Raw genomic sequence first — 25070 nt, forward strand, 5'->3', positions numbered from 1 at the left:
TGTGGACATCGAATTATTTCACCACCTTTGGTTGAAAAGACTTTCCTCCCTCTGGTGAGTTGCCATTACCCTTTTGTCAAAGATCAATTGACCACATTTGGCTGGATCACGTCTGGGCTCTCTATGCCGTTCCATTGTTCTGTGTCTATTCTTTCACCAGTACCACCCTGTCTTTATAGTAGCTTTATGATAAGTCTTGATATTGAGCTTATAAGTCCTCCAACTTTGTACTTCCTCAGTACCGTGTTGGCTGTTCTGGGTGCTTTGCCTTTCCATATAGACTTTAGAATCAGTTTGCCTGTAAAACGGCTTGCCAGGGTTCTGATTTGATTGTGTTAGTCTGTGGATCAAGTTGGGAAGAATTGACATTTTAACAATATTGCATCTTCCAATACTTGAACATGGACTATCTCTCCATTCATTTAGATCTTCTTTGATTTCTTTCACCAGAGTTTTGTTAGTTTTCCACATGTAGATCCTGTATATATTTTGTTAGATTTATACCTAAGTATTTCATTTTTTTGGCATGCTACTCTCAATGGTATTTGTTTTTTAATCTCAATGTTCAGTTGTTCAGGAATTTATCAGTGGGAATCTGCAACAAGTCTTAGAGGGAAATCTTGCTCCCTTACTAGTGAGTAAAGAGGTCTTGACTACAGTTGTGACAAGGCATCATGGCCATCTGTTGAGTTCCTAATTAGTCACCTAGATAGGAAGGGGAAAGTGAAGTCAAGATTAAGTAGCTTCATGTTTCCAACAAGTAAATCTTGACTGTGTTCTTGAAGTACCAAGCTATAGTGAAATGATGAAGAGGCCCTGAGGTTTTCAATCTTGAATGGTGGGGAGGAAGCGGCCTTGTAGATGAGAAAGTCCCACAGCTGGCTGGGTGTTGGAAGTTCTGTCACCCGTTGACAAGTCCCCACTCAGAGCTCATGAAGACTTTAGGGCATGATTCATGTATGTGACTCAAAAAAAAAAAAAAAAATTCAGTTGTTTTTACAGGAAAGCAGTTGACTTTTGTTCATTACCTGATCTTGTATTCTGTGACCTTGCTATACTCACTTATTAGTTCAAGATTTTTTTTGTTGATTCTGTGGGATTTTCTGAGAAGACAGCTACGTCATTTGGGAACAAAGACAATTTTATTTTTTCCTTCTCAATCTTATTATACCTTTGATTTCCTTTTCTTGTCTTGTTGGACTAACCAGGCATCCAGTACGGGGTTGAATAGGAGTGATGAGAGACGACATCTTTGCCTTTTTCCTGGTCTTAGGAGGAAGGCTTCCAGTTTCTCACCATTAAGTGTGATGTTAGCTGTGAGCTTTCTGTAGGTGCTCTTGTTCTTTTTTATTATCGTGCTGAGAATATATACAACAGAACATACGCCATCTCAATAATTTCTACAGGTATAATTCAGTGACATTGATTACATTCTTCTTCAAATCGTGCAACCATTCTCACTATCCTTTTCTGAATTATTCCACCACCAACATAACCTCAATGCTGCCTAAGCGGTAACCCTTCCCTCCTGCGCCTGGTAACCACTAATAATCTTTCTGTATGTTTGCGTATTTCATGTAAGTGTGATCATACTGTATTTGCCCTTTTGCAACTAATTTTGCTCAGCATGATGTTTTCAGGGTTCATGCATGTTATAGCATGCGTCAGGACTTCATTTCTCTTTCTGGCTGAGTAATACTCCATTGTGTGTACATACCGCATTTTGCTTACCCATTCATTTGTTGATGGTCATTTCAGTTGTTTCCACCTTTTGTGAAAAGTGCTGCATTGAACATTGGTATACAGGTTTCTGTTTGCATTCCCGCCTTCACTTCTGGGTACAGACCTAGGATTGGGATTGCCGGGTCATACAGTAGTTCTGTGTCCAACTTTCCAAGGAACCGCCAAACTATTTTCCACAGTGGCTGTACCATTTTACATTCCCACTATCGAAGGATGAGGGTTCCGGTTTCTCCACAACCTCTCCAACATCTGTTGTTTTCTGTTTTTTTGATCATTGCCATTCTCATAGTGGTATTTTGTTGTAGTTTTGATTTGCATCTCTGAGTCGAAATCGACTTGAAGGCAACAGGTTTGGTTTCTTTTGGTGTAATGGCTGATGACATGGAGTGTCTTCACGTGCTTGTTAGCCATTGGCATATTCTCTTTAGTGAAATGTCTGTTAAAGTCCTTTGCCCATGTTTGATCGGTTGTTTGTCTTTGTTGTTGTGGGTTGTTTAAGGAGCCTTGGCACAGTGGTTAAGTGCTCAGCTGCTAACCAAAAGGTCACTGGTTCAAACCCACCAGCTGCTCCACGGGAGAAGGATGTGGCAATCTGCTTCTGTAAAGATTACAGCTTTGGAAACCCGATGGGACAGTTCCGCTCTGTCCTATAGGATCGCTATGAGTTGGAATCTACTCGACGGCAATGGATTTGGATTTGGTTTGGTGGGTTGTTTTTCTTTTTGTTAAGTTGTAGAAGTTTTTTATATATTTTGGATATTAGACCCTTATTAGATATATGGTTCCCAAAAATGTTCTCCCAATCTGTAAATTGTCTTTTCACTTTTTTGCTAAAGTCCTTTGATGAATGAAAGTATTTAATTTTTATGGGGCCCTGTATATCAATTTTGTCTTTTGCTGTGCTTGCTTTTGCTGTCATATCTGATAATCCATATCTGATAATCCTGCAACCACACTCCTATATTTTCTTCTAAGGATTTTATGGTTTTAGTTTTCATGCTTAGGTCCTTGATCCATTTTGAGGAGCCTTGGTGGCGCAGTGGTTAAAATCTCTCAGCTGCTAACTGAAAGGTCAGCTGTTCGAACCTACTAGCTGTTCTGTGGAAGAAAGGTATGGCAATCTGCTTCCGTAAAGATGTACAGCCTTGGGAACACTATGGGACAGTTCTGCTTTGTCCTTCCTATAGGGTCACTATAAGTCAAAATCAACTTGATGACAGTGGGCTTTGGTTTGGGTGCGTTTTGAATTGATTGTCGTCTATGGTGTGAGGCATGGATCCTGAGTCATTCTTCTGCATGTGAATAGATGATCTTTATTAAAGAAGTTCTCCTGCATTTCAAGATTGCTGAGAGTTTTTATCGTGAATGGATGTTGGATTTTGTCAAATGCTCTTTCTGCATCAGTTGATAGGATATGTTTTTTTTCTTCTTTAGCCTGTTGATGTAGTGGATTACGTGGTTTGATTTTTAATGTTGAACTAGACTTGCTTACCTGAAACAAATCCCACTTGGTTGTGGGATTCGATTTGTTAGTGTTTTGTTGAAGAGTTTTACATCTATGTTCCTGAGAGATACTGGTCTGTAGTTTTCCTTTCTTGTGGTGTCTTTATCTGGTTTGGGTATTAGGGTTGTGCTGGCCTCATTGAATGAGTTAGGAAGTGCTGCCTGTGGTTCTTTTTTTCTGGAAGAGCTTGTGGAGTGATTTTTTTCCCCCAGTTTCATTGATTTTAGCTCTTAGCTTTATTTTTCCTTTGTTCTACTTGCTTCGTTCAGTTTGCTCTTTTCTTTCCAGTTTCTTCAGGTGTACGCTTACGTGATTGATTGGAGGCTTTTCCTCTTTTCTAATGTACACATTTATTGCTATAAATTTCCCTCTAAGCACCATTTTAGCTGTGGCCCTCAAATTTTGCTATGTTATATGGTTTGTTCTGTTCAAAATATTCTCAAGTTTCTTTTAAAAATACTTCACCGATCCATGGATTATTTAGAAGTGTACTTTGTAATTTCCAAGTATTTGGAGATTTACCTGTTAAATCTCTTTGTTAATTTTTTGTTTAATTCCATTATGGTCTAATTCCATTAGGTTTTATTCCTTTAGGATTTCAATTCACTTCACTGTGTTCAGGCTTGTTCTGTGACCAGACTGTGGTCTGTTTTGGTGAATACACATTCACACTGGTGCGCTTGAAGAGTGGGGTGCAGGTGACTCCAGGGATCTCAGTCTGCCTTCCCCCCAAGAACTCAGAGCACCCAGAGCCATGTGCAGGGGCCGATGTGGTGCCGTCTGGGGCAGGAATGGGTGGAGCGGGCCTGCCATCGGGCCCAGGACTTAGGACCCCCAGACTGACTCCAGCCCTACCTGGGGTGGGGGCTGCTGAGACAAGACCTTTACACAGACATAGGGTTCACCGTCCCAGTGTCCCTGCCAAGCTGGGTGCTGGTGGAGCGATGCTGTGGCCCGCCAGGCCCACTGACGGGGCTGTGCTGGCTTTGCAGACTGTCCATGACGGCCGGCAGTTTCTGAAGTACATCGACCCCAGGCTGGGGGTCCCGCTGCCTGAGAGGGACTATGGGGGAAACTGCCTCATCTATGACGCGAACAACAAGACGGACCCCTTCCACAACATCTGGGTGAGAAGCCAGGTGCCGCCCTTGTCCTGGGGAAGGCAAAGTGCCCCGGTGCGTCGTCCTTCTGGGGGTCCGCCATGCTGCACGGGGACACTGTGTTCTTAGCAAGCTCCAAATGCCTGCTGCCAGTGGCGGGTGTTTCTGGAATGTCCTGGACAGGATGGGGTGTGGGAAGCTTGTGGTGGCACCATCCTCCCTCCTGCTTGCCCCAGGGCCCCCACAGGCTGCAGCCTCCACATTGCAGGGTGTCCTGGGCGCTGACCCATGGCGATAGAGGATGAGGGCTGTGGTGGGGAGTGGGGCGGATTGGGGGACACACGAGACACGCAGATGCACTGCTGCCCCCAGGACAAGCTGGACGGCTTTGTTCCTGCGCATTTCCTCGGCTGGTACCTGAAGGTACGGTGACCACCGCGTTGGACCAATGCACCCTTGCGCTAGGCGGCCGCCCACACTCGGGCTTGGAAACAGCAGCTTGTGCCCTGGGGGGCCACACCCTGGCTGGATCTCATGCCCTGGTTGGGGTGCCCAGCAAGGTCTGAGGCGGGGGGAACCCCTGGGAGGGAACAGCTGTGTTGCGGTGGGAGCTGCCACCCTCAGATGGCACCGCCGTCCGGCCCGTGGTGTCCCGAGCTGTCGTGTGTGCAGAGGGTCCCTGAGGCTGGGTGGGGACCCCGGTCACCCAGTGTGTCCTGCAGACCCTGATGATCCGTGACTGGTGGATGTGCATGATCATCAGCGTGATGTTCGAGTTCCTCGAGTACAGCCTGGAGCACCAGCTGCCTAACTTCAGCGAATGCTGGTGGGACCACGTAGGTGCCCCCCACTGAGTCCCACAGGTTCGGTCACAGTCGGTAGTCACCCGTGCGGCACCTGGCTATGACACGGGGGGTGGAGGGTAACGTGGGGAGGCGTGTGCTCCCTGCGGCCCCCAGATGTGCGGGCAGAGCAGGTCGGCAGGGGCTCTCGGGCCTCCGCAACCCCATGCCCCTCACCTGGCCCCCCAGTGGATCATGGACGTGCTTGTGTGCAATGGGCTGGGCATCTACTGCGGCATGAAGACGCTCGAGTGGCTGTCTCTGAAGACGTACAAGTGGCAGGGCCTCTGGAACATCCCCACCTACAAGTACGTCTCAGGAGGCACCCCACTCTCAGGGGGCCGGGTGTGGGGGCTGCAGATGAGCCCAAGGCCCAGGCCTGGCTCCCGCCGAGAGTCAGACCCTCCTCGCAAGTCCTTGTGTTCATTGCCCAGGGATGCCAACGGTGGGACCCCGACCCCCAGGCCCCCGTCAGGGGCCACCCTGCCAAAAACTGCTCCTGGTGGCAGGGACTTCTGGGGCCGCGTTCTCTGCCATCAGGCTGAACCGAACGCGGTTCCCCACACTCGCCCTCCTTGAAGGGCCCTGGGATGGTCTGCCCTCGCCGCTCGTGCGTTGTAGGGCAGTTACGGGAGCTCTACCGTCTAAGTGGGAATTAAACAGAGTCAAGAAGGGCCTTGGGCTGCGGCCGGGCCGGTGCTGCAGCCCGTGGGTGGAGAGTGCTGGGCTTGGCCTCTCCCGGCATCCATGGGTGGCTGGCTCTTCCCGGTGCTTAGGGGGTGGAGGAGAGGGCTGGCTTCGCGGGTCAGTCTGGGGGGCTCAGACCGGCAAGTGTAGGAGGAGGACTTGAGCTGGGGCAGCCAGCCCCTCCGTGCCTGCCCTCAGGGGACCCAAAAGGGTCCCGGGCAGTGCTCTGCCCCAGAGGGCGGGGTTCATGGGTGCCCGCGGTCTCCAGGGGCAAGATGAAGAGAATCGCCTTCCAGTTCACGCCCTACAGCTGGGTCCGCTTCGAGTGGAAGCCCGCCTCCAACCTGCGCCGCTGGCTGGCCGTGTGCGGCATCATCCTGGTGGTGAGGCCCCACCTGTGCTGTGCCGGGACCCCTGAGCCCCAACTGACCCTTTGCTGTGCGGAGCGCTGTCCCCTGGGCCTCCAGCCCTGCCCCTCCCCTGAGTCCCGCCCGTGGACCTCCGGGCCCGCCCCCTCTCCTCAGTCCCGCCCCTGGACCTCCGGGCCCGCCCCCTCCCCTGAGTCCCGCCCCTGGACCTCCGGGCCCGCCCCCTCCCGAGTCCCGCCCCTCGACCTCCGGGCCCGCGCCCCCTCCCCTCAGTCCCGCCCCTGGACCTCCGGGCCCGCCCCCTCCCCTCAGTCCCGCCCCTGGACCTCCGGGCCCGCCCCATTCCCGAGCCACAACCCACCCTGGGCCCTGATCACGGGACAGCCTGGGGCTCACCCTCCTCTGCCCCCCAGTTTCTGTTGGCAGAACTAAACACATTCTACCTGAAGTTCGTGCTGTGGATGCCCCCGGAGCACTACCTGGTCCTCCTTCGGCTGGTCTTTTTCGTGAACGTGGGCGGCGTGGCCATGCGTGAGATCTACGACTTCATGGATGACCCGTGAGTTGGGGGCTGGGACCGCGCCCTGCAAGCCCTCGTGTGTGGGTCAGGCAGGGAACCTGACCACCACCACCCCTGCAGGAGGTTCCACAAGAAGCTGGGCCAGCAGGCCTGGCTGGTGACGGCCATCACGGCCACAGAGCTGCTGATCGTCATCAAGTACGACCCGCACACACTCACCCTGTCGCTGCCCTTCTACATCTCTCAGTGCTGGACGCTCGGCTCCGTGCTGGTGCTCACCTGGACCGTGTGGCGCTTCTTCCTGCGGTGAGCGAGGGAGGCGCGGCCTGGCGTGTCACCAGCACGTCTCCAGGACTGGAGTTTTAGCTGCTGTTGGGGCTCCCTGTGATTGTCGCCCCCTTTGGCCTCTCCCACTCCGGACAGCCTCTCACCAGCATGCGGGTGACCTTCCCACCTTCCTGACACCTCCACAAGCATTCCTCCCCACTTGGTGGCGCTCGTGACTCCAGGTGTCCCCAGGACCCGCACTGGGGCTGGTGCAGGGGCAGGCGGTGCACGGCCTTGGCTGCCACATGACGCTCCCCCCCAGGGACGTCACTCTGCGGTATAAAGGGGGCAGGGGCAGGTGGTGCGCAGCCTTTGCCGCCGCGTGACGCCCCCTCTCCCCCAGGGACATCACTCTGCGGTATAAAGAGATCCGGCGGCAGAAGCAGGAGAGCCGGGGTGACAAGGGCAAAGCTGTCGGCAACGGAGACGGCCACTCGCTGGGCCCTGAGGACGACGTGCCAGAGCCCGAGGGGGCGGGAGGGCCAGCTCCAAACTGACGCTGCCACCTGGCCGGCACCCGTGACTGCCCTACCCATCTTCCTCACCCGCCCCGCTCCTGTCGCGTGGCCCGCAGAACCACCGACAGGCCCTCGGCCCTCCGGTCTCACATTCCTTGTCTTCCGGCAGGAGCATCTGCTCCCAGAGGTGGGGCGAGGGAGGCCCCCGTCCTGGGTTTCGGCTGTGTGTGTGCGTGTTTGCGTGTGCATGCCTTTGTGTTTACGTGTGTGTGTATGTGTGTTTCTGTGTGTGTACCTGCATGTGTATATACGTGTGTAGGTACGTGTGTGTGTATGCACGTGTGTGTGTGCTGTGTCTCTCAGTGTCTCGGGCTGTGAGCTGGCCGGTGAGGTCAGGGCTGGCTTGAGGGGCAGCGAGTCCTGTGGGAGCCACCCACATCCCCCCTGCTCCCCTCGTCCTGGGCCCGCCACTCCTGTGGCCCCCCAGTTAGCTCTGAGACTGGGCGGCCGTGCAGTGGGGGACAGAGGCCCCTGGGTTTCCACACAGGCTCTGCCGGCCTCGAGGCCCCAAGTGCACCTCCAACGGGCCCCTGGCTGCACCGTTGGAAGTGGGGTGGCTACGACACCCCAAGATCCCTGGAAGCGTGCAGGTCCCAGTGGGACACCGAGCCGTTTCCCGTGGAGCATTTATGTAGCAGACTGAGTGCGGGCCGGTGGACGGGAGGCCTGTCCCTGTCGGGCTCCCCCACGAGCAAAGAGAACAAATAAAGCAGTGACAACGACCGTCCAGCTCTGGGTCCCTCGCTGCCCGGGGCCTTGGGGGTCCGGCCGTGGTCACTGCTCAGACCAGAAGCTGTGGTCCCGGCCCCGGGCTCCCGCTGCCGGCTGTGTCATCCCCTCATCCCGTGGACCCCCATGAGGAAGGAGCTGGGACGGGAGAGCCCAGAGAGGCTGGTGGTGGTGGTCGAGGCCGGGCTGTGGAGGGTGGGTTCCTGCGGGACAGCCAGCTCACAGGGCTGGTATTTCCAAGCTTCACTGTGGACGCTTCCAAACACAGAGCAAAGTACTGGGTATTCCCACATCCCCCCTAGTTACCTGGCCCCTGCCCGCACTCCCTTGGACAGGGGCACCCCAGTGCAGTTCTGAGGTGCGGCCCAGTGGGTCTGGAGCCGACTCATCCCGCTGCTGCCACAATCCCTGGCTTCGCGGTGCTGTGCCTATAGGTTTCCCTCAACTTTTCATTTTGGAGAACAGCTAACAAACCTACAGAAAGGCTGCAGGAGCAGACCTGCTGTGCTACCACCTTTGGCCGCGCTGCCTGTGCCTGGACCGTCAGGCTGACCGGTGGACACAGGTGCCCTCCCCCTCAATGCCCCAGCACCGCACGGTCCCGGCTGTGGCCGACTGTGACGCCGGCTGCGGGATCGTCTCTCCGGCTCCTTGGCACCAGGACGCTGGGTCTCTGGGACGCGCGGGGGGGGGGGGGGGTTCTGTGACGTCCCCCCCAGTGGGGCTGTTCCATTGCAGGCTGTGCAGAAGCAGGGCAGGTGCCCAGATGCTGCTTGCAGAGGCTCCCCACGAAGACTGCCATTCGTGGGGGTACCCCCTACCCCACCATGGGGCCCGTCTGGAGCAGGCATTGCTGTGGGGCACCACCTCCCGCCGGGTCTACCTGTCGCTATGACGCGTGTACGTGTGGATGTTCATGTTGCCCAGGTGTGGCTGGTGGGAGCCCAAGTGAGTTCTCGGTTTTGAGTGAGGTTCCCCAGACCCGGATCACCCCTTCTCCTGGTCCCTTTTCTGGGGAAATAGTACTTAGAAACCAAGATCGCAGGGCACTGCTTAGACATCACACGCTGAGAACTGAGGGCAAGTCCCAGGATCTGCTGGGGTGGGTCCGGGCCAGTCACCCCCGTGCTGGGCAGCTCACTCTGGCCAGCTGCCGGCACACAAGTGATCCAGGAAAGCCTTCACTGGGCAGGAGTCGTCCGGCCTGGGGAGTTGGGGGTGCTTCATGCCCAGGACGGGCCTGGGTGGCCAGGTCTAGGGTTCTTTGCCACCCACAGGGGCTCCAGGAGGGGCCAGCAGGAGGCAGTGGGAAGCACGTTGGGCCGGGAGCGCCGAGCAAGCCCTCCCACCACCCACAGGGCTGAGCTGACCGCATGCCGGAGCAGGGAGGCTCCCACTGCCCACAGGGCCGAGATGACTGTGGGCAGGGACAGGGCGATGTGTACAGACCCACTGGGTGCCCAGGTGCAGGCAGGGCCCATGACTGGCTCGTGACGAGCAGCATACAGCGCAGGGCGGGGGGATGTGGCCCTGGTGAGGTCACCTTTAACAAAAGGAGCCTCCTGCTGGCCTGGAATTGGTTAAAGCCTGTGGGCAGGGTGGCCTCCAGGAGCCAAGGTCCCAAGGCACTGAGTCGGCCTGGACAATGACCAGGCCTTGGAGGGGAGCCGCGGCGGCCACACTGGACTGCAGCCGTGAGGCCTGAGTGGGGGACACCAAGCCTGGGTTCTGGGCCCAGGGGAAGTGTGAGCTGTCTGCCATGCGGAGCTGCTGAGCCTAGGTGGGCACACAGCCTCAGGAGACCAGCACAGAGCATCAGCACAGGGTCGTGCGGGGCCCCACGAGGAAGGACAGGACTCCTGCCAAAAAAGCGCTTTAATTAGTATAAAGTATCTAAGATTTTTCCACAGAAATAAGTCAGGAAGTTTCCTTCAGTCACAGCGAGGAAGGACACCTGGAGCCGAGAGCCGAGCATGCCCTGGGGCCGGCAGCAGTGCGGGCAGTGGAGACCCAGGCTCCGTCCTGGAGAATACATGTGCAGAGGCCCCGCGGGAACGCCTCAGGAGATGATCCTCAGGGAGGGCTTGCTGTCCTCTAGGGCCTTCAGGTGGTTGTCCACGGCCTCACTCAGGTAGATGTCGTACAGGCTGCACACAGGCCAGGACAGGCGTGGGCCGGGGCCTCGGTGCCACCTGCCCAACCCCACCCTCCTCGTCAGCCCGGCCCCTGGGCAGCCCTGGCCACACTCAGACCCACAGCCAGGGCCCCACAGCGATGGAGGACCTGCACCCCCACCCCCACACTCACATGGCCACGGCCAGGGCCCCGCATACTCACAGCAGCTGCCGCAGAGCACAGCCCGGCTGCCTGAGGCTCTCCACCAGCTGCAGGACACCAGGGTCACCCATGCAGTTGTTGCTGAGGTCCAGCTCACGCAGGCTGCGGCTGGAGAGCAGGAGCGAGGCGAGGGCGGTGCAGCCGCTGTCTGTCACCTCACAGTCACCCAGGCTGGGCGGCAGAGCAGGTCAGAGGTCAAGACAGGTGTGTGTCTACCCAGAGCTAGCCTAATGCCCCTACCCACCAGGAAATCAAGGCCACCAGCGATCCTATGAAGCCCTGAATACCCCTGGCCCTGCAGGGCAGGCTGACATCTCCCCCACCACAGGGCGGCACAGAGTTTCCCTCAGCTCGGCACAGCCCACATACACCTGCCCGAGGCCAGGACATCCTGGACTGCACCCAGCTTCCTGTGGCTGAGGTGCCACCAGAGGGCCTTTCCTGAGGAGGAGTATCAGTGATGTGGTGGGACAATGAGGAAAATGCAGATTCCAGAGGGCTGTCCCTGCAGAAGGCCTCAGACCTCCACATTTAGATGTGTGACAAATACTTGAAGATGTGGAAGGAGCTACGGATTGGACAATGGGAAGCAGCTGGAGGAACTTGCAGACCATGACAAGAAACCCTGGACTGCCTGGAAGAAAGCTGGTGCAGATACTACGTCAAAGGTGCCTCTGGTGAGGGCTCAGGAGGAAGTACGGAGCGGGGTAGAGGGAGGCCATGTAAGCCTGTGTCGTCTGAGGAGACATCTGTCGTCACAAACAGGCTGCTGGTGGGAACATGAACACCAAAGGCCTCATGAGGAAGATGTTATTGAAAACAAGGAAAAGGCGAAACTTGTTACGAGGTGGCAGAAAGCTTGGTTGAATTGCGCCCTACGTTTGCGTGGAAGGAGCTTGTGAGCAATGAACTTGGATATTTAGCTGAGGGAATTTCCAAGCAAAGTGTTGAAGGTGCAGCCTGGTTTCTGCTTGCTGCTTACAGTAAAATGCAAGAAGGAAGAGAGAAATAGAGGGAAGAACTGTTAAGCAAAAAGGAACCAGCACGTGATGACTGGGGAAATTCTTGGCCTACTGAAATTGCAAACAATGCTAAAATTAGGAGATTCGCTGTCAGGAAAACATGCTCTGGAGAGAAGGCCAAGGGTGTGGCTGGACAACCTTATCTTAGTGTTGGAGTGAACAGGTACGTGACTCAAGAATTCCCTCAGCTATCTCAGCAGCAGCCAGGAATAGAGATGAGGTTACCCAGGAAAGATCTGTGGAAGATCCTCTTGTCTAATGGCATGAATCCTCATAATATACACAGGAAACCCACAAGGATCACTCCAAGGGCACAGCATCGAGCCACAGAAGATTATTCTCAGGCCTTGAAACTGAATGGAATCTGACCTGCTGGATTTTGAAATTGTTTGGGACCAGTGATTCCTTTCTCCCCTCCATTTCTCCCCGTTTGGAATGGACTGTCTGTAACTTACCCCAAGCCCGTCCCACCGTTGTATTCTGGGAACAGATAACTTGTTCTCTAGTTTCCCGTGTCTAGAGATGGAAAGGAATTTTGCCGCAGGATGGCTCTCACCCCGTCTCATTCATGGCTGATTTGGACGATGAGATCTGGGACTTCTGAGCTGACATTTAGATGAGATTCTTGAGCTGATACTCTAATGGGTTGAGACTTCAGGGGATGTTGGGATGGGGTGAATGTATTTTGCAGGGGGGATGGACATGAATCTTTGAGGGGCCAGAGAGCAGACTGTAGTAGGCTGAATAATGGCCCCGAAAGATACCAGGTCCTCATTCCTGGAACTGTGTTACCTTATAAGGAAAAAGGATCTTGAGATAAGATTATCTAGGATTATCCCGGTGGGCCCTAAACCCAATCAGAAGAGTCCTTATAGGAGAGAGGCACAAAGAGATTTGACATACACAGAGAAGGCGATGTGCAGACAGGAATCAGAGACAGGAGTGAGGCAGTCACAAGCCAAGGGGCACCTGGAGCCACCAGAAGCTGGAAGAGGCACAGGGGGAGTGTGGCCCTGCCAACACCTTGATTTGGGCTCAGTGATGGTTTTGGACCTCTGACCTCCAGAACTATGGGAGAATAAATTTATGTTGTTTTAAACCAACAAATCTGTGCTAGTCTACCTCAGCAAACATAGGAAACTGATACAGATTTTGGATGTGCTTTCCCACCATCTACTCCTGTGAGCCTGGCTGGTGGGGTTAGGAAGCCAGCCACAGCAGCCGGGAGGGAGCCACCAATGCAGTGCCAGGTGCAGGGGAGACCAAGGAGCAGCTGAGGTCCTGAGCCCTCATGCCCCGAGTCTGGCTGTGAGGAGGAGCAGGAGGATGACGGTCAGAGGGCACACAACAGATGGACAAAAGCTTCTAGGCTTAAGAGAAAGATCGTGGGGTACAGGCCAAAGGAAGGAGGATGGGGAAGGGCAGATGCAGCACCCACTCCTGATGCGGGGGAGGAGCCACCTGCCTTGGTGAAGCGCAGCGCCCCCGCTGCGGCCCCAGCAGTTGGCTGTAGGACTGCCGAGGTCCAGCCAGGACAGCAGGCCAGGGACTGGATGGCAAAAGGGCGCTGTTAGGTCCCATGTGGCTGGCTGACAGCCCATGCCCTCCCAACCTAAGACGAGACTACTCCTTGGAGAGTTTGCACTCCAGGCTCTGGTCTTGGGGACACCAGGCATCACAGAGGACTGGTGGGGTCAGGGCTTAAACAGAGTCAAGTATACACAATGACCAGGATCCAGTGCTTCCTTCACACCCTGGCTCCCAGAATGCCTCCAAGGATCCTGGCAGCCAGGAAGACACCCCCTAGGCAGGAGGCGGGAGGATTTAGAAACTGCTGGTGACAGGCACCACCTCTGAGCTCGGCTTGCAGGCACAGCTCCACAGGGCTCCTTAGCACCCGCCCAAGGATGGCAGGGATCCAAGTCTCCAGTGTGGACCACAGACCAAGACAGATGGAGAACAGAGGATAAAAGTGGCTCTTACATATGACAGCAGAAATGAAAGACTCAGCAGACAGGCTGGAAGATACAGTTGATAACATCTCCCAGAAACAACAACAATTTGAAGAGAAATAAAATCAGAACAAAAAATTAGAGGCCGGTCCACGAGACCTAATGATGAGAGTCCTGGGTGCTCCAGAAAGAAAAAGAAAAAGATGCGAAAAGTCATCAAACCCTACTTCTCGCAGGACGTGGGTCAGAACCCGGCGCCCACCAGATGTCCAGCACAGTAATGAAAAAAGACCCGCATCAGGGCACGGAACGTCGAGCTCCAAAACACAGTGGATAGAGAGGAAAAACAGATTGCACACAAAGGATCACAACAGAGTAAGAACCAGAACAGCAGTCCTCACGGGAAGCCAGAAAATGACGCAGCAGTGCCTTCCAAGTGCGAAGGGAATTCTATACCCAGCCAAACGACTAGAGGGGAGGGGGGAGCAAAGGCTTCCAAAGATTTGCTACTTAGTAGCCATCTCTTAGGAAGCTGCCAGAGAATACCCTTCAGCAGAAGTAGGGGGAAACCAGGACTCTGGGGATGCAGAGCCAGGTCCCTCTGTGGAGGAAGGTGGAGAGTTTCAAGGACGAGCACGTACAGCCAGGCGGGACGCCCACAAGAGGGACGTCACCAAGAAAGAAGACGCGGATGGCCGCGTGACGTCACTGGAGGTATCGTGAGGGAGCGCCCACACCTGTCAGCCGGCCTGAGGAATGAGTCGTCAGCCGAGGAAAACGGGGCACGGACAAGTGCAAGGGCCACGCGCACAGGCGCACATCTGTGACAAGGTGACCATGCAGCAACGTCGGGAGGATGGAGCTGTGGAGACTGTGTGCATGCTGGGGGGGTGTGACCAACGTGTGCCGGCTGCCCTGGCCTCACCCTGCCTCCTGCACGCCCGCACATGGGCACCCACCAGAGCATCTGTAGCGTGGCCCCGGGCTGGCCCAGGCCCTGGCAGAGCTGCTGTACGCCGGTGTCCCCCAGCCTATTGTTGCTCAGCTGCAACTCCAGGAGGGACTTGTTCTGGGCCAGCATCGCACTGAAGTCTGGGCAACAGGCATGCGTGAGGCCGCAGGTCTTCACCCTGTGAGGACAGACAGGATTGCCGTCCTGAGTGGGCCACACCTCCTGTCCTGGGGCCCACGCAGAACTGGGCAGGAATGTCTCCAAGAACTCACCTGTCTGCACAGGTCAGCCCAGAGCTCCCAGGGGCTTCAGCCTCCTCCACCCCCCCCCTCGATGAACTGGCTCCAGCACTGTCCCCCTGGGCCACACCCCTTACTCAGGCCCCAGGACCCCCAGCGCCACCGGGACCCCCAGTGCTGCCACCCTCACCACAGTGACTCCAGCCGACAGCCCGGCTCCCTCAGGGCCTTGCACAGCAGCCGTGCACCCTGGTCCCCCAGCTCGTTGCCCGCCAGGCTGAGCTCCTTCAGGCTCTCCTTGGCATGCAGGACCCGGCTGATCTCCCTGCAGCCCTCGGCAGAGATGTCACACTCCCAGAGCCTGCAGGGGTGGGGGTAGGGGGTCACCTCGGCATGTCTTTGCCATCTGGCTGCTCCACCAGACACGTGCCCTCCCTGACTGCCCCCTCGGGCCAGTGAAGCGGACTGTGCCCGGCCCAGGACCCCTCTGAGGCCAGCTCACCACAGGGTCTTGAGCCTGGAGCTGGGGCTGAGCAGCCCGGGACACAGCGTGGCCACGCCCGCGTCGCCCAGCTTGTTCTCGCCCAAGTCCAGCTCCTGCAGTGAGTCCTTGGCGGCCACAAGGCTGCACAAGTCCTTGCAGTTGGCTGCCGTGACGCCACAGCTCGCCAGCCTGGGGAGACAGGATGGGGGGTGCTCAGGGCAGGACATGGGGGGCAGTATCGGGTGCAGGGAGAGAGTGTGGGGCGCCACAGCAAGGGTGTCGGAGTGCGGGGGGAAAAGCCGGTGGTCCATGGTCCCCTCACCCAGGTCCTGTTCTGCAGCTCTACTCCACGTGGGGACAGATGTCTTTCTCCTGGACACCAAGTGGATCTCCACACCCAAATGCTTTCTAGTCTCCAAAACTGCTCAGACTTTGCGTCCGAGTTCCTCCCCTGCTCCTTCCACTTCCCTTACTCTTGGGGACTTTCCCCTTTTATTCCTGCACTGTTGCTAACAGGGCGTGACCTTCCACAGGCGGCCACACGGCCCCCCCATCAAGTCTGTGGTGCTGACTGCAGCATCAGGGAAGGCGGGGTGAAGGGCTCTGACGTTCGGGGGACAGTGGCTTCAGGAAGTTAACCCCAATGAAAAGGGAGGCTCCCACACATGGGCCCTGTGAGTTAGGGCACTCGAGGCACCGGTTAGAGGGAAGGGGGTCTCCGTCCACGCAGAGCACTGTCTGCATCTTCGTATCCCGAAGGGTGGCCAGTCCCTCCCTCGGTCTGCTGAGCACAGAGCTCAAGACGCAGTAAAAGCTGGGGAGTCAGGACGCTGGGCCGGGGCTCACCTCCTACCACGAGGCCGCCCCCCCCCCCCCGCACGTACCTGAGCGTCTCCAGTGGGCAGCGGGCGCCCAGCAGGCCGCCGCACAGCGCCCGGACGCCGTCCTCACCGAGGTCGTTGTTGCTCAGCACCAGCCCCCTGAGGCCCGGCCGGGCCCGCAGTGCCGTGGCCAGGGGCTCGCAGCCGGCGGCGGTCAGCCTACAGTACTCCAGGCTGCAGGAAGGGGGCGCAGGAGAGCTCGGCCCCCACACCACGGGGCGAGGACACGGCGGTGTCCCAGGAACCCCACTGGACCCAGAAACTTCAGGCCTGCGTGCGCCACAGGGCACCGCCCCAAATACCGGAGCCGCATCACGGCTGCCTCAGCTCTACGCCCGCCCAGCCCCTCCCAGGGCAACACGAGGGAGGGCAGGACAGCTGGTCCCTGAGCGCGGAGCCCACCCCTCGCAGCCCCCACACAGCGGGGGGCTCGCTAACAGGGGAGGGGGGCATACGGGTGGGGTGGGGGGCTCACCCATCTAGGGAGGGGGCACGACCCAAATCTGAGGGGCAAGCGGGTGCAGAGCAGGACTGCTGTCTGACGTGTGGGGAGGTAGGCACAGCAGGGACCCCCCCAGGCAGGTTCAGGCAGATGCCGGGGCATCAGGGACCCCGTATATAACAAACATTCGCTGGGGTCGGACTCACTGCACCCTCTCAAGGTGGCACTGGGGGTCCCGGAGCCCCTCACAGAGCAGCCGCAGCCCCGCCTCGTCCAGGGTGTTGTCACTGAGATGCAGCTCGAGCAGGGAGGGCAGCGATCGCAATGCTCCGGGCAGAGCCGTGCAGCCGGCCGCCGTCAGGGAGCAGTTCTGGAGGCTGCGGGCAGGCAGCAGGTGTCAGCAGGGACGCCCCGGCCCAGCCCGGCAGCAAGCCCCTGTCCGTGCCCCCACTGCCGTCCACACCCCCCACTGTGGGGGCTCTGGGGTCTCCAGCCCCGGGCAGGTGGAGGCGTGCAGAGGGCACTGGGCGGCGCAGGGAGCCAGCAGTGACAGCAGGGCGGCTGGGGGGCTTCCCGCCCGCGGGGCCCCAGGCCGCTCACCTCAGCTTGCGGATCTTGCGGGCGGGGCCCTGCAGGGCCTGCAGCAACCGGCGCAGTCCGGCGTCGCCCAGCCCACTGTTGTGCAGGCTGAGCTCCGTCAGCGAGGGGTTGGCCTGGAGGGCAGAGCTGATGTCCTCGCACCGGACCTCCGTGAGGCCGCAGTCATCCAGCCTGTGGACGGGACGCTCATTTAGGGCAGCCCAGGGCTCGAGGGGCATCCAGGCCGCACGCCGTGGCCCGCCAGTGCCGACGCCAACAAAGTGGGTGAAAGCCAGGATATTTTAAAAAATGAAACGGAACAGTGAGCATCGTTCCTGACGGTTTTGTGGGAGATCTTTACCCGTGTGGGCTGTGGGCCCCGGTCTAGACCCACGGCTCACTGTGGTCACTCACAGTCTAGATGCCCCTGGCCTCCCTGCAGGAGAAAACCATGCCTGTAAAGGCAGTGACCAAGCACGTGCGCGGGAAGGGGGGCTGTCAGAGGCCACGGGCTGGCACGAGGGCACCCGCAGCCAAAGCCGGACCGGCCTGAGCACCAGATGGATGATGCTGAGAGCCCCCGGCCGGTGAGGCTGGGCAACTGCATCGGTAAACGAGAACCAGCGGCTCCCACCAGGCAGTGCCGGAGGAGCATGCGGCTAGGGATCCCGTCAGGCCGACCCACCGATGGCGCGGGAGGGGAGGCGGAGGAGACGGGGTGTCAGCGCCTTCCGCAACATCCCGCCCGATACTGGTCCATCACCAGGAAGAACAGTGACGCAACAGCGGAGGCCCCGGACCACCACGGACACGCCAGGTGAACAGGGAGGTGCCGTCCAAGTGGGGTGAGACGTGAGGAGCTGGATGGGTCTGTAGGCTCGGGGAGCCGCTCCACAACCCTCCGTGCGTCTGAAACTGCTTCTAAACAGACGCTGAGAGACCAGGACCAGGCCGGCCCACGTTCCTCTGTCCCTGAGGAGCCGCAAGAAGCCAGTCCCACAGGGACGCAGTGCGCACCGGAAGCTTCCACGGCCACGCAGCTGAGCAAGCAGCCCCCTGCCCCACACCCTCCCAGGAGGGGTGTACCTACCTGATGACCTCAACCTGCTGCATCTGGGGCAGGAGCTCCTTCCACTGTGTGTCACTCAGGCACTCACACTGGATATCGAGGTTCATGGTGACAGGAGACCGGTGCTCTGCGTTGGGGGGGGGGAGTGTCTCAGCCAAGCCCTCAGGGTGCGACAGGCTGAGGTCCAGCAAACAGGACCCAGGAGGCTGGCGCTGCAGGAGACGCTTCAGTCCGTCCCTGGCGAGTGCCTGCGTCACTTCTGCGCCTCTGGACCTCTGGCCACCATGGTCCCAGGAAGGCGGAGGGGGTGTGGCTCTCCAGGAGAACTTGGGGGACCCAGCACGCCAGCCCAGCCCGGAAGGAGGCCCATAGGGCCCAAGATGCCAGGGCTGTGCTCTCCTCCCAGCCTCCCCGCCCAAAAGGGCACCCCAAGGAACCCCAAATCTGTTCACCAGCCGAAGCCCTGCCTCTCATTTGCCTGGGCAGGGACGGGAACCAGCGCGAGGCTGTGGAGGCCCACGGGGTCCATACGGATCTGGGGGATGCCCCTCTTTCTGCCAGCTCTGGGCTGTTTCCGGGAATGGGAGGCCTGTGCTGAAGGGCCCACGGGACACAAAGAGCCTGCACCTGAAACCTCCCCAGCTGGAGCAGTGAGTGGGTGGTCAGACGGCTCCTGTGGGCACCAGCCACAGGCCCTGGACAGGACAGGACAGGCAGAGCGCAGAAGAATGTGGGCCCTGGGCAGGTCACAAGCTCTGAGGCCTCACCAGGGACAAGCACGGAGCCCAAAGAAACCTGTCTCCTGACAGCAGAGTCCCAGGGCACTGGCCCGTCAGGGCCAACCTCCTGAGGCGTCAGGGTGCAGGGGCCAGGAGCTCAGGGACCACCTGCCCAGAGGACTGGGAGCTCAGGGGAAAAGCTGTACATCCAGCCCCACTCTCCGGGCGGTTATCAAAAGCACTGTGGATGGCGCCCGCTGCCAGGCCTCGGCGGCCACATTTCCTGAGCACTTGCCATCTCAGCCATCAAGGAGCCCCAGAGGAGAGGAGCGGGTGGGAGATGGGGATGGGGGCCAGGCGGGAAGTTCGGTGTCATTCAAGAGCAACAGCAGTGAGCCGAAGATGGATCAAGGCTGGAAGTGATGCCATCAGAGTTGCCCTTTAGAAAGGTCAAGCCGGGCAGGACCTGCACCAGGGGGGCGGGGAGGGAGGGCCAAGGCCTCGGGGCAGAGACTGAAAACCTAGGTGGTGAGAGTGACTGGTGCCACGGTGGTCCCACAACGTGCCCTCAGCATCCCCCCGGTGTCCCCTCAGCGTCCCCACAACACCCCCTCAACATCCCCACAACATCCCCTCAGTGTCCTCACGGCGTCCCCATCTCCTCAGCGTCCCCACATCCCCTCAACACCCCCACAACATCCCCTCAGTGTCCCCATCTCCTCAGTGTCCCCACAGCGTCCCCGTCTCCTCAGCGTCCCCATGGCGTCCCCATCTCCTCAGCGTCCCCATGGCGTCCCCATCTCCTCAGCGTCCCCATGGCGTCCCCGTCTCCTCAGTGTCCCCACATCCCCCCTCCCCTCGTTCTCCGCTCACCTGTACCTCCACAGCATCCCCCACATCCCCTCATCATCCTCACGGTGTCCCCTGTCCCTTGTTGTCCCATCATCTACATGGTGTCCCCCATCCCTTCATCATCTCCATAGCGTCCCCTCATCCCCAGTGTCCCCTCAGCAGGTCCCACGTGCATCACCTGGGGCAGTACATAGGCCCTTCAGTGAGGGGATGCCCCTGGGGGGGCACATCGGTCTGGGGGGGGCACATCAGCCTGCCCTGTTCACTCTTAGAGCTACTCAGGCTGTGATGTGGAGCAGAGGCCTCAGGACGGGGACCCAGCCCTGGGCTCAGAGGCCAGCAAGTCCCAGGGAGGGGCTTTAGGGAGGGGTCTCAGAGAGGGGTCTCGGGGAGGGGCCTGGGAGGAGGTGCCACAGCTGGGCAGCAGAACACACTTCTTGAAACCAGAGGCCACAGCTAAGCTGGGTCAGGGGAAGTGGCCCAGTGACCAAGAGGGACCCACGGAGGCCCCCTCATGTCCAGCAGGTGCCAGAGAGCAGAGGATAATGGGGTCAGTGACAGGAGGCCTGGGAGGAAGCTGGCCACCACCCCACCCTGAGGGCGAGCCTCATTGCCTACTTCCTGTGAGGGGGCCGGAGCTGTCAGGAGGGGAGGCCGCCCACGGGGCCAGGCCAGCTCATGGGCAGGGGGGTGGGGTGGGCATGGTAGGGACCTCGACAGAGGGGAACACCAAGGGGAACCAGCACTTTCCACCTCAAGCACCCTGGGAGCTGCGCGCAGCCCTAGGGAGGACTCCCGGCCCCTCCACTGCCAGTGCTCAGTGCTCAGGGTCAACACTCGGGAAGACTTTGCACCTGTGGGAGGTGGCCAGCTGGCCCCTAGCCCCTGCCAGGCCCTGCTTGGACGGAACTCAGCTCCCAGCTCAATTGCAGAGCCCTGTTGGAGAGGTGGCCCACACACCCAAGACTGGTGTGAGGTGAGTGTGGAGCCCACCCCCCCCAACCATGGCCCCCTAGGTCCCCCCGCCGGCTGTCTTTCTACACATCCCACGGTGTCAGCAGTCAGGATTCCTGGGTCTCCCCCCCTGGAGTGGCCTACAAGACCCTTCCCAATGGCCCATCCCACCTTCTGCCCCCCAGGAACCCCAGACCTAAGCTCACCGTTCCCCCATCACCTGCACCTTCTCGCCTCAAGTTTGCACCTGCTGACCCCCTGCTCCAATGTCCCCCCCTCCCCACAGCCCCTTGGTCACCAGCCCCGCCAGGCACAGTTCAAATCCCTGACAGTCCTGTCCCACTGCACTGTGAGAACACTGTCCTCATCCTTGCTGTGCCGCATCTGGCATGGCCTGGTGCTGCTGGGGTGCGATGCCTCCCGCCCAGAGGCACCCGCTTCCAGCCCAGAGGCCAGATTCACTGTGCACCTCTTAGCTCACGTGTCTGCTGAGGAAACTGAGGCAGGGCATGTGTAATTCGCCAGGGCTGCACAACTGTCCCACGGAAGAGCTGGAGTCTGCCAGGCTACCGCACCCGCCACACCCCCAGGAGCCCAGGCTGTGGTCACCCCCCGAACCCTGGGACTCCCAGGAGCTCAGGGGCTGCAGAGCCTGACACCCTCGACAGGGGAGGGCCCACCCTGGCACCCGGCACACACCACAGCCCCACTGTTCTCCCCTCACCAAGGCAGTGCCTTTACCCTGAACCCGGGCTGGCATTCCTGCTCCTCAAACAAGGGGCTCAGTGAGAAATGCGCTTCAAAACATCTGGATCAGGGACCTCAGCCAGGGCAGGGTGGGGAGGCAGATTGTATGTACAGCCCCTCACATCTCCTCCTGGGCCGGGGGTTCCGCAAGTGGATATTGGGAAACACATGGCTGAGCTCTGGGTCTGCTCCTCCGGGGTGATCTGGGGTGGGACGAGGACGCCAGCAGATGGGGAGACCCCTGTCCCCTGAGTTGAATCAAAACCCATGGGGACTACCCAGAAGACCAGTTCTCGGCCTCTGGGTCACTGGCCCCTGGGGGTCCCCAGAAAGCCACACGCATGTATCACCTGTATACAATCTGCCCTCCTACCCCTGCCCGGCTGAGCTCCCTGATCTAAATGTGATAAAGCCCACTGTGGCCCTGGCTGCACCCTGAATCAGGGCCCCGCACCCAGCCTGCAGCAGCCCCTTCTGACCATGGGGGCTGTTACCTGGCTGGCTCTCTAAACTGTGAGAACAGGCCCACAAGTTCAGAGGGCAGAAGTTGGATCCTTTCCAACCTCTGGGTCTGAAAAAGTCTCAGAGCAAAGGGCATTCCATAAGGAAAATGGGAGGGGCCCCTAGAGGCTGAGGGGCCTGCGATCAGGGCCCAAGCTAAGAACCCAGCCGTCTGGGTCTGTTATTACCCGCTCCTACTCCTCCTGCAGAGAAGGAACTGAGAGGCGAGGCGAAGAGTTCAGCCAGACTGCGGACAGCAGAGGTGGGGAGGTGCCCAGCACGCACACAGGACAGATCCCACGTGTCTCTGCCGATGGGCACGTGCGGTTACCTCCGGGAGATGAGACGGCCCAGTGGGATCCAGGGCGCCGAGACCAGGCCCCAGACAGAGCTGACAGAGGCCCCGCGGAAAGAGAGCAGGCTGGGGGCCGCCGGGGGCTGGGGACTAGCCATGGGCCCGGGGCCAGCCAGGGACAGCTCGAGCTGGACAGGGCAGCCGCCGCCCTGCGTGCGGGCCCGAGGTTCCGCATGGTTTTCAGGCCAGGTCAACCCCGCGGCCTGGGGGCCAGCGACGGGGGAATTTTCTAGAAAAAACAGGGCCGTTCTCAGATGACCGGGGCCAGAGAGGCTCCTGGAGAAGGTTTCAGGCGCCGGGAAAATGGCCTTTGGGGGGAGCCGAGGAGGGGCGCTTTCTGGCGGCGCCTCTCCGGCCACGGCGCTCCGGCCGGGTCCACGCGGGTTCCGGACCCTCCGCAGGGTGTTAAAGGGCCAGGAAGGATCCAGAAAAGCACCTTTTCCTACCCAGGTACGCGGCCCCGCAAGGCCAGCCAGAGGCCGCGCCCGATTTTCGGGTTTGATGGGTCAGACTTGGCCCAACCGCCACGGCAGCCGCCCACCTAGCCTTCGCGCCGTCGCTCCTTGCGCCTGCGGGGTACCGACCCCGGCGCTGCGAGACCTCGGCGGGGCGGGGTCTCCGCGGGGCGGGAAGGGGCGGGGTCTCCGCGGGGCGGGGCTCTGCTCCTCCGGGTCTCGCCCCGCCCCCTCCAGACCCTCACTGCTCAGGGCACTCGCCTCCGGAAGGGGCCTGCCTCTGCCCCTCCCTGCCTTACCGATTGCCCTCAAGTGGATTCCGACTCTTAGCGACCATACAGGACACAGTAAAACTGCCCCGTAGGGTTTCCAAGGAGCTGCTGGTGGATTCGAACTGCCGACCTTTTGGTTAGCAGCCGAGCTCTAACCCACTGTGCCTCCAGAGCCCCCTACAGGGTTGGCGCAGTGGGTAAAGCAACTGGCTGGTAACCGATGGGTCAGCGGTGGAAAACCACCGGGGGCTGCGGGAGAAAGATGTGGCAGTCAGCTGCCTTAAAGATTTACAGCCTTGGAAACCCCATGTGGTCACTGGAGGGCAGTGGGTTTCTCCCTGCCTTAAAGCCCCATACACTCGGGCCCACCTGCCGCGCAGGGGCTGTTTGCGAGCGGGCTCCCCCTAACTGAGCCTGCACCGCAAGCTGCGCGGCCCCGGGCAAACCCCACAACCCCTCCAGATTCCCCACCTTCTGGCCCCAAATCGAAGGGCCAATCTTGAGTCAAGACAAAGGGTCACTTTACCTCCCAGGAGGGGGGAGACCAGGTGCCGCGACGCTCCGAAAGGTGGGGGCCTGGCGCGCGCCGGGGAAGGGACAGGACGCGAGGAGGGCTGGCGCCCGCGGAGCCTCCCTCCCTCGGCCCCCTCCCACCAGCAGGCCGCCGAGAATCTCCCAGAGCGCAGAAAACACCGAGCCCAGACTCACAGCTTTCTGCTAGGAGACGATAGAAATGGAAACGGCTGGTGATGACTCGTGGAAGGGTGTGGTGAGTTCAGGCTCCGGGAGGTCCGCCTGGCCTCCACAGCCTCCCCACACGGACCAGGAGGAGCCTCCCTGTGTGAGCTTGCAGACTTAGTCAAGATGTCTTCGTTGGACTCCGTTTAAGTGCCAACCTGGCAATCACTTCCGTCTGTCAGCAGAAAAATGATGGACTAACTACCGACCGCCCCTGCTCTGCCAGGTAGAGACCGTATCTGAGGGCAGAGACCCTCAACGGTGCACTGCGAAGTTTCTAAAGTGCAGAAAAAGACGTATCATAGCGCTGATGTTTGGAAAAGCCCTGCGGCCGGCATGGAGCGTGTAGGTCCTGGCATGAGTGGCCCCTCCTGTGTGCAGGCACTGTTCTAGGGGCCTGGGCTCCACCAGTGAGCAAACTGGGCCAAGTCCCTGCCATCGGAGCTTACCTGCCGGGGGCAGTAAAAACGGAAATCAACAGTGTTTACAATGTGGTAGATGCGATGGAAAAAATAAAGCAGGGGAAAGGGGAATCAGGAGTGGTGGCAAGGCAGGCCGGGGTCCCCGTCCTCACCAAGGAGGTGAGGGTGAGCCCTGAGCTAGGGGCTGGGGGCTGAGGAAGAGTGGAAAGTACCTTCTTAACAAAAATCACAGTTCGGGCACCCTGTAGACCAGCCTGTTGCTGGAGCCAGGAGAGTAGCTGCCAGACAAGGCCTAAAGCATCTCTCCAGGCATCCTGTAGAGCGCCTCTCCCGGCATCCTGTAGAGCGCCTCTCCCGGCACCCTGTAGTGCTGTGAGCAACAAGGCTGAGTACCGGCTGGCAGGGCCTGTGTTCTCATAGCTTCACTCTGCCTGTGCTGAGAATGGGCTGTATGAGGATCAATGAGAGGGACTGCAGAGTGGGGGTGAAGGCACGGGAGAGGAGACAGGGGCTACTGTAGGAAGTAGGGTGGAGCTGACACCACAGAAGTGGGGGCCCGGGATGGCTTGTGGTGTGTGTGGGGGACCAGCATGGCTCACAGTGAATGGGGGGGTGGGTAGGATAGCTCATGGTCTGTGTAGGGGACCAGCATGGCTCACAGTGAATGCTGTGGGGGGCCGGGATGGCTCATGGTGTGTGTGTGGGACCAGCACGGCTCACAGGGCATGGAGGGTAGGATGACTCATAGTGTGGGGGGGGG

General features: G+C 59.0%; 2 protein-coding genes across 2 annotated transcripts in view; one reads left to right on the forward strand and one right to left on the reverse strand.

Moving 5' to 3' along the window:
* Positions 1-4304: 4304 nt before the first annotated feature.
* Positions 4305-7589, forward strand: PTDSS2 (phosphatidylserine synthase 2). Its single transcript, XM_023724359.1, has 8 exons — positions 4305-4374; positions 4720-4770; positions 5070-5183; positions 5379-5497; positions 6145-6259; positions 6658-6803; positions 6885-7070; positions 7435-7589. The coding sequence occupies exons 3-8, from the start codon at positions 5076-5078 to the stop codon at positions 7586-7588; spliced, it is 828 nt and encodes a 275-aa protein (XP_023580127.1). The 5' UTR covers positions 4305-4374; positions 4720-4770; positions 5070-5075; the 3' UTR covers position 7589.
* A 2573-nt stretch (positions 7590-10162) lies between these two features.
* Positions 10163-25070, reverse strand: part of RNH1 (ribonuclease/angiogenin inhibitor 1) — an 18020-nt gene continuing 3112 nt past the window's right edge. Inside the window, exons 2-10 of the mRNA XM_004389371.3 lie at positions 18317-18422; positions 17248-17418; positions 16854-17024; positions 16209-16379; positions 15343-15513; positions 15031-15201; positions 14609-14779; positions 10676-10846; positions 10163-10485 (exon numbers count right to left, since the gene is read on the reverse strand). Coding sequence (XP_004389428.1) covers positions 10398-10485; positions 10676-10846; positions 14609-14779; positions 15031-15201; positions 15343-15513; positions 16209-16379; positions 16854-17024; positions 17248-17418; positions 18317-18402 — 1371 coding nt within the window. The 5' untranslated portion in view covers positions 18403-18422 and the 3' untranslated portion in view covers positions 10163-10397. The remainder of the gene's footprint in view (positions 10486-10675; positions 10847-14608; positions 14780-15030; positions 15202-15342; positions 15514-16208; positions 16380-16853; positions 17025-17247; positions 17419-18316; positions 18423-25070) is intronic.

Source organism: Trichechus manatus, unplaced genomic scaffold, assembly GCF_000243295.1.
Source record: "Trichechus manatus latirostris isolate Lorelei unplaced genomic scaffold, TriManLat1.0 scaffold00244, whole genome shotgun sequence".
Classification (NCBI taxonomy): domain Eukaryota; kingdom Metazoa; phylum Chordata; class Mammalia; order Sirenia; family Trichechidae; genus Trichechus; species Trichechus manatus.

Coding starts and splice junctions, on each gene's coding strand:
- PTDSS2 (XM_023724359.1), top strand. CDS start 5,076: ATGATCCGTGACTGGTGGATGTGCATGATCATCAGCGTGATGTTCGAG. Junction 6,260..6,657: donor TGTGCGGCATCATCCTGGTG/GTGAGGCCCCAC, acceptor TCTGCCCCCCAG/TTTCTGTTGGCAGAACTAAA. Junction 6,804..6,884: donor TACGACTTCATGGATGACCC/GTGAGTTGGGGG, acceptor CCACCCCTGCAG/GAGGTTCCACAAGAAGCTGG.